Source organism: Oncorhynchus kisutch, linkage group LG6, assembly GCF_002021735.2.
Source record: "Oncorhynchus kisutch isolate 150728-3 linkage group LG6, Okis_V2, whole genome shotgun sequence".
In the NCBI taxonomy this organism is placed as follows: Eukaryota; Metazoa; Chordata; class Actinopteri; order Salmoniformes; family Salmonidae; genus Oncorhynchus; species Oncorhynchus kisutch.
In genome coordinates, this window is record NC_034179.2 from 50,102,842 (window position 1) to 50,114,628 (window position 11,787).

At 40.8% G+C, this 11,787-nt stretch overlaps 1 protein-coding gene across 47 annotated transcripts in view; it reads right to left on the reverse strand.

The window, feature by feature from the left end:
• The window catches only part of picalma (phosphatidylinositol binding clathrin assembly protein a), a 52,204-nt gene extending 41,615 nt beyond the window's left edge, over positions 1-10,589 (reverse strand). For 7 of the 47 annotated variants that reach the window (XM_020485858.2, XM_031826856.1, XM_020485854.2 and 4 more), the window contains exons 1-2: positions 10,234-10,378; positions 9,862-10,001 (exon numbers count right to left, since the gene is read on the reverse strand). In XM_020485858.2, the coding sequence (XP_020341447.1) occupies positions 9,862-9,991 (130 nt within the window). In that variant the 5' untranslated portion in view covers positions 9,992-10,001; positions 10,234-10,378. Of the gene's footprint in view, positions 1-9,861 lie in introns of all 47 variants that reach the window. The other 40 variants (XM_020485863.2, XM_020485862.2, XM_031826864.1 and 37 more) reach the window with 19 other exon arrangements.
• Positions 10,590-11,787: the final 1,198 nt, after the last annotated feature.

Genomic DNA, 11,787 nt, shown 5'->3' on the forward strand with positions numbered 1-11,787 from the left:
AGGCGTAGCAAAGTCCAGCAACCTAAATTGCAGTTTCACTCCATAAAGCAAACCAAGACCAATTCGCATGTACATGTGACCCATGTATTCCAGGCAGTCGGTCTGATTCTTTGAAACTTCAAAAAAAAAAAAAGAATGTGTCACGCTTGAATTCAGAGATTTTGTACATGTTCAGTAGGCACTGCAATCATGTACATAACGATTATAAATCTCACAGATATAGGGTCTCATGAGACCAGCCTCTAACCAAAATAACACGGTTGGTGACTTGTCAGTTACTTTAGTTACCCAACCAAGTTTAAACCACCGCTCTCTTTGTAAAACACCACCAGCCTGAAAATCCTAGAAGGCCTACAGACTTTAGTCTAGTGCTAAATCGTCACAATGATAGAGTACAGATAAGACAAGTCAGTCTTGGTGACTCACTGTGGACCTGGGGCAGACCAGACTAAAATAACAAAAACAATGGCAGCAAGTGTCATATCAACAGTGTGCAAATTGAGCTTTTCACTTCAGCACTGATTTTGGAAAGGATGTCAAAGCTGAAACTGCAAAGGTCTCGAATCCAAAGCATGAAAAAGTTAGGGAGTGCAAAGAACAAGCTGGTGGGAATCAGACAAGGCTCTATTCTGAATACTTTGTGGTTTGGGAGGGTTGTGTGGAAAGTTTAAAAATGAAAAGCATGACAAAAGGATTCCAGTAATGGCAAACCATGATATTTTGGGTAGAGAGTGCATTGCCAATTTCTGCAAAAGAGCCTGCATCAGCAGCTGTAGCCACATGTCAAATCACAATTAAAATATGAAATAAAGTGAAAATGATCCTAGAAAATAAAAGCTAGGTCACTTTCATATGCTACTGTATATCATTTATTAGCAATCAATTTATAAATAATTGTAATACATGCATTAATACATGCAATTCATGAGTCCAGATTTAGTGTGATGACATTAAGTGCTATGGAATGCTTATGCAGTGGTTGACCTGGACCTCCCGTTGAAAGTGTTTCCTCCCCGCACCATTTTCTCAGTCCTCGGCCATATAGTCTACACACATTTATTCCAATTGCAAGGGTCAAGGGCTTGTACATAGGTGAAACATACTGTAGATAAGGGTATTTGATAGCCATTACATGTTAGTTTTGACATGGTCAAGGCAGCTGAAGTGAATTAAAAGCATTCAAATTAATTAAACAGTCAAATAAAAAGTAGAAGCCCCCCCCCCCCCCATGCGGAACTCTGGACAAGTTAACAATGATTGGAATGCAACGGCCGAGGCATTTCCCTCACATTCCCTTGAGTTCCTTAATTAACACACAAGATTATGGGCCAAATATGAAAGGAACAGACTGATGGCTTCGGCAAACAGTTCCAATAAGCTCAGCAGAACACAAGGTTTACAGGGGGGAGATTAGAATGAAGTCCTTTTTTACACTTATTGAAAAAATAAAAATGGTTAGCATTAATTACCCCAAAACACTTCCTGCCTCCGGCATCTGTCAGACAGAAAAAAAACACCTTGCCAATGACTATTAATTTTGAAGAGACAGATGCCAACCATAAACATGAGCTTGGGAGGACACCATAGTGAAGCTATAGGCCTACAAGTGTTCAACATCTAAATATAGAGTAATTTGTGATACAACTAATTCCTTTGACAACTGAATTACAAAAACAAGGCTTGAGTTTGAAGAAAATGTCCCCAGAAGTGGATTTCTTTTGGTTGGGAAGGTAGACGAGTTAATTTAGAAATTTGAGTTGAATCGTTTTGTGGAAGACATTTTCAAAATGACACAAAAATCGTGCATACTTGAAATGCCATAAGCCAAAGACTAATTTGTCAAATCGTCACAGCGCTCTATTCAAAATGGTGTGTGGGGAGTAAGGCTGAGGAGATATGGGCAAAATATCATGGTATTTTTTCAAATTTGACGCTATGACAGTATTTTATGATTTTGATTAATAAAAAGTTCTAAAATTTGCTTTAAGAGTAGTGCGCCCTAGGGTGGCAACATATATATTCAAAATAATTTAAAAATGGGTCTTTTCCATTCTGATTGTTTTATACTGTTCAATTCAACCTAAATAGTTTGCTGCATTTCCATAAATTTCTGCATTTCCTGCACATTTGAGATCATTTCCACACTGCCACAATATGGGCAAAAATACTAGGCCTCATTTTTAACCAAATGTTGCAATTGAGATTAAGATCAAAACACTTGGGTGAACTTCTGGAATCATGGAAATAGAATATAAATAGTAGGCACTTTGAATACAGTGTTTGACATGACAACGAATGAAAATGCCATGGACGAGTTATTGCTCTTGACTCAGTACTTTTATTAGCTAGTTAGCTAACACGATTTGGCTTAACTTGCTAAGAAAAGACAAACTAGCCGTTTGCAGATGTAAGAAACAAACTAATATTGCAACTATAAAACACTTGTGGATTTATATTAAGATCAAATTGGAAACAATGTTGCGTTGACCATGCAGACTGAACGAAAGTGTCTAGTGGTCAAGCAACAACAAATGCGCTCCTTGAGTGACTGGGTGGGACTAGGTCTGTGTGGAGAGCGAGAGAGATGACTCAAGTAGCGGAGTAAACTATAAAAAAAACGGACATTACACACAGCATATCACATTTAAACATTTAAATACCGTTATAGAAGGTAAAGTAAAAACCCAAACTGGTCCATGCATCAATACCAGTACATAGTAAAATACGGTATGCCGCCCAGCCCTAGTGGGGAGACAGTGGACAGACGATACGCATTCATAAATGACAGGGAGCCGATCAAAAGGGTATTACTCTTTCCCTACCCTCCCAAACAATCATCTCCCTAACATATTTGGAATACACACATACATATAAATCAACATCCTGCCCAGCTGTTGACAGTCAGGAAGTGAGTTTATTTCCCAAGCCTGCGGTGTAGTGGAGGGTGAACACAACCAATGTTTACATACCTTTTTACATTTATTTTACCCATCCATTGTGAATATATGCATTGAAAATGTTGGCCGTTACTTTATTCACTGCAAACGGCGATCAGTGTTAACCCACAAAAATATGTTTTATTTGCACTTCCCTAAACACTGATGTAGCATACAGCTTTGAATTAAGGCTCTACCTCCTCCAGTAAATATTTATCAAGCAGAACAGTAGCAGTTAACACTATAGTCAATTCCCAGAGGATTCCCCCCCTTTCAGAATTTTCATTTCAATTCAGTTTCTGAAATTGTAGAGGGATATGTTCCAGGAGAGTACAATAAGGTTAGTTCACTACGTGATCTTGCAGTGGACAGATGCAAGATTATTACAGTGCATTGAAATTCTCAGCTAGAGTAGTCGGTGGCTCTTTCAAGGTCTGCGTTTGCATCAGTGGAATTTGTACCAGTTTCCTTTTTTCCTCTATATTAGGGACCAGCTCTACACAGCATATGGATGATATGATCCAATCATTTTATACTGATGGAGTTGACCATGCTAAAAGTATTCAGTGATCACAACACAGGTATAGTAAGACCAGAGTGGGTCAATCTTTAAAAATCTTGCAAAAGACCCTGAACTGAAGGCAAACTGCCCACTTCACTTCATTGTAGACAAATGGCTAATGAGGATAATCTATGACATTGGCCAATAGAGAAAAAAAACTCGGAATATGGAGGTTAAAGAATGAGTATTTGATGGTAGTGCCTGGTTTGCAGCTTTGAATCATGACACTGAAACGCAAAGGCTTTTCAGAATTACAGTGGGCTCCATTCAGTGGGGCAGGCGGTGTCGGCACTTTTTGCGGGACTGTCATTCGATGCCACTGCAGTCACATGCTCTGAGTGGACTGCGTTCTGCAGGGGGGGGGGGGGGGGGGGGGGGGTGTAAGGTTGAACCTGTGGCAGAGCCGCTCATGCTGCATGTGCTACAGTGTCCTCTGGTCTGACCCAACTGACTGCTACCTCAGTGGTTACTGGACAGGACAGTAGGCATTAAGCAATAATTCAAGCTATAGGCAACCTAGTAGGTTCTAAAACCCCACTAACACACTGTGCAATACATAGGTTAAGAAAAAGAAAAACAGTTGGTGGTTCACATTCAGTGCTTCAGAGGACATTTCATACACCCAATCTATAACACAAGCAAAATAAATGGCGTCCTTATGGAAGTCTTTCCCAAAAAAATATATATATAAAAAATAAAAAGGGCTCTGGGCCTTTACTAGTCCTGTATTAGCGGACCAATATAGCAGTCTGTAGCGGCTTCCCACAGCAATGCTTCATGGCACCTTCACACGGTTACTAGCAAAGCTAAAAGTGGGCCCAATTCAACCAATCCCATCAGTACCAATCCTCCTTGTCCACATTTTGAATCCGTGTAGGCTTACTCAACATGCAATGTCAACTCAAACGCATAGAATTCTAAAACGTGCTTCCTTGCTCAGCAGGGAGAATATTATGGTCACCAGTTTGACGACATATGATAGTATCCATTTCAAATACAGACCACAAACAAGAAAAAGAGCTATGGGGCACTGAAGTGCTTGAGGGTTCCACTCTACACACTGAGGTTTGAAACCTACATGAAACATGCCCCTTACCCTCAGCAGATGCATCATGTTGCAGGATTGACTCACAAGTCAAACTCCCAGAATAAGTTTGGATCCTATAGAACACGCTTGCTCAGTAATCAGTATTGTACATGCAGAGAGGAGAGATGTCCTCACAACTTAACATTGTTCTAAAATTACCTTTTACATTTCTGGTTAATTATCTAACTGAAATACACTCCTGCTCAGGGCTTTAAGTAGGAGGTGGTTGAGTGTTCAAGTGACATAACACCTTGTCCCATGCAGCTAACCTCTATTGTGACACAAATAGGTCCAGGAAACAATACAAGTGTTTTGTACAACAGATATTGTAGGCTTACATTATAATCAAAGTAACAAGATCAGGTAAACTCAAGCTTCCTAGTTTCAGTCTCACCTACACACCCAGTAATCGGACAACCTTTTTTAGTAAAGTAGCTACAATACAACATGGATACCTGGTATTTGCATTTTCATATGAGAAAAATGGAAAGGAAAGTCAGTGAAAAAAGGAAAGTCAGTGTTGAGGTTTCCTTCACAAAAGGAGGTGTGCTGACCCTAGATCTGTGTCCAGATCATTTGGACCACTGAGGTACTGTCAGGTGATTGCTACCACACCACCCACCCAGCTACTGTCGCTGAGGGACTATCGTATCTACTCCCTCCTGTGTGATTACTTTGGTTTTAGGGCATGTATTGAGAGTTGTATGCCTGAGCTCGAATAAGAAATGAAGACGTCAAAGTAAATTACTTCTGGAAATAAACAAGGTGTAACTCTCATCCATCATGTTTGCCCAATTGTAAAGACCTTTGCACAAACAAATACACAAAGGATGCAATCAAAAAAGGGAACAATTCCAAATGGAAGTCCAGGCATGCTGACTCACTGAAGGAAGGTGACGTTATAGTCAAGTACAAAGGTCCTCATCACAGACTTAAAACAAATAAAATAATGACTTTATTGTTCACCAAATGTAGCCATCATATCAAGTGGCAGGTGATGTGGGAAGTTGGGAACTATACTTCAATACCTCATTATGATCACACATCCTGTTTCGGGATGCAAAACAAGTTTAGTGACACAATGACAAATAAAAATGTTCCTTTTACAGTGGTTGAAAAGTCCCTAAAGCATCAAACAGACTACACTCGCGATTGACCCTTGCACTTTGGGATGGGCAGAAATGGGTTAGCGTAAAAGCAATTAAACCATAAAATCACTACCATGCAATAAAATGGCAGTCTTTTCCCCTCTCTGTAAATAGATGGGTGCAGTATTGAGTTGGGTAAGTTGCACCGATAACGACAAACTGGATACTAAAGTGATAGCTCTATATTTCTAAAATTGCAAGAGCAGTCATCTTGGAGAAAATTTTACACCTGCTCTTAACCAAAGCAGACCAGAAAACAAGAGCAGGCTCATAACATGGAAAATACTACAGTTTGACCTTTGCACCATTTTTTCCCCCCTCTCTGGTAATTGTTAAGTCTCAAAGTTGTTTGGTGGAGTTTATTTAACAGGCAGTGTTAAAGAATGCGGACACTGGCCGGAAACCCAACCCAAATCAAAGGAGCTAAGAGAAAGGGGCCATATCTTGCGTACAAATCAGACCGGAGGAGAGCTAGACACCACTGCTATTTCGGTCTGAGGAAACGCCAACTCCAAGTGCTGCTGGCCCTCCTGAAGTACCTCCAACCTTTGTGACATTCCTGCTAAGCTCCTGCCACCCCCAGACTACAAAAGGAGCCTTAAGGCCCTCCCCAGCAGCCTCCTTATCAAGAAGCCTTCTAGGGACAGGAGTCAGTGAGGTATGATGGCCTCTACACACTCTTTTAGCTTCGAGTTTCAGACATGCCCTTCAAAACCCCCGTCAAACACCACACATGACATTTCTTATTACAGAGCCAATGCTAAAAATAGTGCCCAGCAGGAAATTGGTTTCACTCTCTAGTCACCGAAACATATACAAATAAGCAGCATGGTGTGAACAGATATTGACGTGGCGATGCCTGCAGTCAATCGGCTTCAGCACTGATGCTAGGGTGCTGAGAATGACCCAGAATTAAAACCCATTAAACGGGAGTAACCAGACACGGCAAGGGCAAACACCAGGAAGAAACGGAATAGACTAGATGAAAAACCAACCTAGACTGAGTCTGAACAAATTTTTACCACCACCATAAACCAGGATACAGTCAAAATGGGTAATGCTAATGCCAACTTAAAACCTGTTCAGCCATTGAGAAGGCTTGCTATTGTAATTGCAAATTGTCACTGTAACAGAAAACTGTTCTGCTGGTGACTAAAATCAGTTGGCCATAAATACTTGATACCTCCAGTTTTTCATGAACAAGACTTGATGCACTCTTTTGTAGACTTTATTTTTGTGCGTCAACATGCAATCACAACGTCAGTTTGTTGGAAAGGAAAAGACTTAACCACTGCTAATGTCATTTTCATTGAGACCTGCTTGTGCCTTTTTTCTCTTTCACCAGCCACACTCCTTGCAACATTACAAGTGGTTGTGTTCTGATGAACTAGTTCTCCTTGGAAAATACTTATCACATAGATCTGCAACATATAACAGCAGCCCACCAACTTTCCAGGTATCCCCCGAAAAAAAGACAGACCAGAACCTAGGTATGTCTGCAAAGCACATGCAGCGGTGGTACGTTGAGGACACATATTGTTTTAACACAGTAAAAGGTGTGGACAGGATGAGGACCTTTAAGATGAAGTTCACTTGATTTTTCAATGGCGAAGGTACATGGAGATGTCGGGATTCAGATATGACGTGATTGTTTTAGCACAATCCACAGAGTTTTGGCGCTAAGGCGTGCAACATGGTTCAATGCATCAATATATCAGCAGTCTACTTTCAGTTTTTCAAATTGCCAGCATCTTATGGCTGACATTGCAATCATGTATACTGTGCTAATAGCAACATAAAAAATGTATTTTTAAAAAATGTGTAGAGTAAGCGAGAGCCATGAACAATACAGCGAACTTAGTAAATGAGGCAATTCTAGTAAGTGCATGGAGGACGCCATATTTATGCACCACCACCACTGTGAATTAGGGTAATCCCGGGTTATCAGACCCTGCACTTTCGAATCCTGGTCTGGAGGTGGGTCTGACCCTGGTTTTTATCTCGAATCAAGTACTTTTTCATTTGTCACATGCACCGAATACAACAGGTGGAGACCTTACCGTGAAATTCTTACTTAAATGCCCTTAACCAACAATGCAGTTCAATACATTTTATTAACTCTATATTAAATAAACAAAAGTTCATTTTTTTTTCCCATTTAAAAAAAAATCTAATAAAGAAGTAACAAATGTACACAACAATAATGAGGCCCTGTACAGGGGCTACCGGTACCAAGTCGATGTGAGGGGACACAGGTTAGTCGAGGTCATTTGTAAAAAAAGTGACTATGCATAAATAAACAGCGAGTATCAGCAGTGTAAAAATCAGGTGAGGTGGTGGGGTCAATGTAAACAATCCGGAAGGCCATTTGATTAGTTGTTCAGCAGTCCATCTGGGTCTGCTTTGGTGTATTTGGGGAGCTATGGATTTATGGGGCGGCAGGTAGGGTTGCCAGTTTAAATCCTAGGTCTGACAGGAGAAATCTGACAGGAAGTGAGCTGGCAACTGGCGGGTTGCTGGTATCAAATCCTAGATGCTGTTCTGAGGGCAAAAGGGGGAGCAACTCAATATTAGGTAGGTGTTCCTGTTTTGTACACTCAGTGTACAAAACAGTACATTCGGAAAGTATTCAGACCCCTTCCCCTTTTCCACATTTTGTTACATTAGACTTATTCTAAAATGTATTACATTTCTAAAACACTGTTTTTGCTTTGTCATTATGAGATAGTGTGTAGATTGAGGGAACATGTTTATATAATCCATTTTAGAACAGGGCTGTAACGTAACAAATTGGAAAAAGTCAAGGGGTCTGAATACTTAGCGAATGCACTGTATAAGCGTGTCTTGGAGGGGTTTGCATAAAGCAAAGTCAAATTTTGGTTGGATTCAGAAGGAAGAACCGGAAAAACCTGAGTAGGTAGCATGTTGTATTTGGGAATTTAAAGAGCAAAAACATCACTGCAGTACTCTGAGCACACATGACATGCTTCAATAGATAATATTTATAATGAGAAATCACTTCCATACCTTTATGTAGATTGTTCTCCGACACATACATTGCTCATCAAATATACCAACACATGGTTGGATTGAGATCTAATTTCAGTAATTGCTTCCCAGGTTACTTGCCTTATTCAGTGTTTATTTTATTGTGTATTATGTGCATGCAAGTTGATTTCACAATGCTCATGAACCATATAACATGGGTGTGGTATAAGGTGTGGCGCACTGTGGTCTGGTCTCAAAGATCCCATGGTACTTATCACAAGAGTAGGTGGTGTGAACCTGTGTCCCCGCTTTATTCCCAACATCATGGCCGCCAAGGCGAATGGTCCCCTGATCCCTAATAGGCAAACATCACTCCTCACTGTGATAGTTGGGTCTTATCCATAGGCCCAAAAAGGGTAAAAACTGACTCAACTATGGTCAAATGTCAGGAAGTGCATAAGGTATTATTTTACATGCCTAGTCAGACCATCTTGCGGGTAATGACACTAAAAGTTACGTTTCTGTCGAGGTTCCCCATTGAACGATTAAAGAACAGAGTCAGCCAAAAATACTGGGAGGAGAAACCCTCTGATAACGTCTAGGTTCGCAGAGCATACGATCGTGTAGGCACACTCAGTGGACAGTAAATTGCCTGTAAGCAAGTAAAATCGCTATTGGAAGGAGATAGAAACCAGCATAAACAAATTAGAGCAGTTCAGATTTATATTATTATTAAATAATTGCATTATATATAATTAAAATTATAACCATCATCCTTGGTGGAAGTCAAACCATTTCTTGATAAGTTTAAAACGTTACAATAAATAGTAGCCTATAGGCTATGCCGTGATTGTAATCCAGTTAATCTCATTGTTTACATGACAAGCACGTGCCAAGGCTAATTGAAAATTGAAAATTGACAGCATGACATTGACTCGAATTTAGGGCAATTGTAGAACATTTCTAGATAATCTCGCATCGTTTCATAGGTAGGCGAACATCAGACAAGAACTACTTGATTATAGCCTACGGGTCGGTTTATGTTCGTAGGCCTCAGCCAGAGTCCAAACAATTTCTAACGAATACATACGCTTGATCAAACGCAACATTGTGGCAACTCGCCGACATATTGATACTTACAATCTAAATGTTTCTTTTTCGGACCCATAATTTCATGCGTAGTCGCCTTGCACACAGTTTTTGCCACCGCAGATCCGGTAACACTGTGTTGAGCTGCGGTTATCCTGTCCGTAATGCTTTGCCCAGACATCTTCGCACTTCTGTATTAAGATATAGAACAAATGTTTCAAATCCTGTGGAATCGCTATTGTCCTCTGTAGCTTCCACAGTTCTGCCACATGACACAAAATAAAGACGAGAAAAATGAGACGGCAGAAACGTTACTCTTGTAGCTAAATCCCAGGGTGATATGGAGCCCACATCCACGATAAGTGAGCGTAAAATTGAAGTTTGGTTGTATATTATATTGGATACAAACTTAAGAGTTTTTACCTCTTGCCAATTCCGAATGAGCGGTCTCTCCTAACAAAGTCTTTCTCTCGCACTAACTGACTCCCCCTCTCTCGTTCTCTCGCACTAACTGACTCCCCCCTCTCTCGTTCTCTCGCACTAACTGACTCCCCCCTCTCTCGTTCTCTCGCACTAACTGACTCCCCCCTCTCTCGTTCTCTCGCACTAACTGACTCCCCCCTCTCTCGTTCTCTCGCACTAACTGACTCCCCTCTCTCTTTCTCTCGCACTAACTGACTCCCCCTCTCTCTTTCGCTCTCTCGCACTGACTGAGTCTCCCTCTCTCTTTAGTTCCCACTGAACAAGTCTGTGCTCTTTTCTACTTCACCTCCCCCTGCTGGCTCCAATGGACTGGAGGCTTGCAGGAAAATGGCGGGTCTGAATCCTCCAGGGACGGGCTATAGCCTATCAGAAAGGAAGAGGTGAAGCAGTAGGGTCAACTCCACCCAGAATCTGTCCAGGCAGATTGAGGGCGCGTTTTTTTTTGCCATATTCTAATAATTCTCATGTGCCATCATTTTGCTATGATGAAACTTGCACTCCAATAGAGATAAATAGTGATGGCGGTTTATTGTAGGCACTAACTCCTATCATGGTTCGTTGGAAAAAACTTATTGGGAAAATGAATGGCATTTTTGTAGGGTTTTTGGATAAACGCCAAAAATAATATATGTAGGAAACACGGGTTTATATTTTATACGTTTTGTTCTCTGAGATAATCTTCATCAGCTAACATCACTTTTTGTGAATTTTGAAGAATGTATGTAATTTTAAAAAAGCACAAAGGCTTCATAATTCATAATCGTAATGTTAAATTACTGTTACTATCTAATAGAACGAAATGTATTAAGCAGATTAAGCCTGTGTTAGCTTTAGCACTTATTTTAAGCATTATTTCCCCATACATTTTTCCGATAGGATGGCTGAACCAACCAGAGGTCACTAATTTCCCGGATTAAGACTTCAAACTGGTGAGCTCTTGATCTGAAATAATTGGATGGTGAAACTTGCTAGCCAACCAGAATAGCAAGGCGAAGCTATTAAGGCATTCTTGAAAGTCAGGGCAATCCTTGTCCTGCAAAGAGTTTGCATTTATTATTTTGCAAGTATTAGGCATTTAGAATGAAATGTGGAGTGGCGCTTTTAAACTCGGACAAAAGAGATTCTAGTTCTAGGTCCCAAGAAACAAAGATATTCTGTTGGATCTGACAATTAATCTTGATGGTTGTACAGTCGTCTCAAATAAAACTGAAGGACCTCGGCGTTACTCTGGACCATGATCTTTCTTTTGTGCGGCACTTGAGTGGGTCGAGTCACTGACGTGATCTTCCTGTTTGTGGGCTATACTCGGCCTTGTCTCAGGGTAGTAAGTTGGTGGTTGAAGATATCCCTCGAGTGGTGTGGGGGCTGTACTTTGGCAAAGTGGGTGGGGTTATATCCTGCCTGGTTGGCCCTGTCTGGGGGTATCGTTGGACGGGGCCACAGTGTCTCCCGACCCCTCCTGTCTCAACCTCCAGTAATTATGCTGCAATAGTT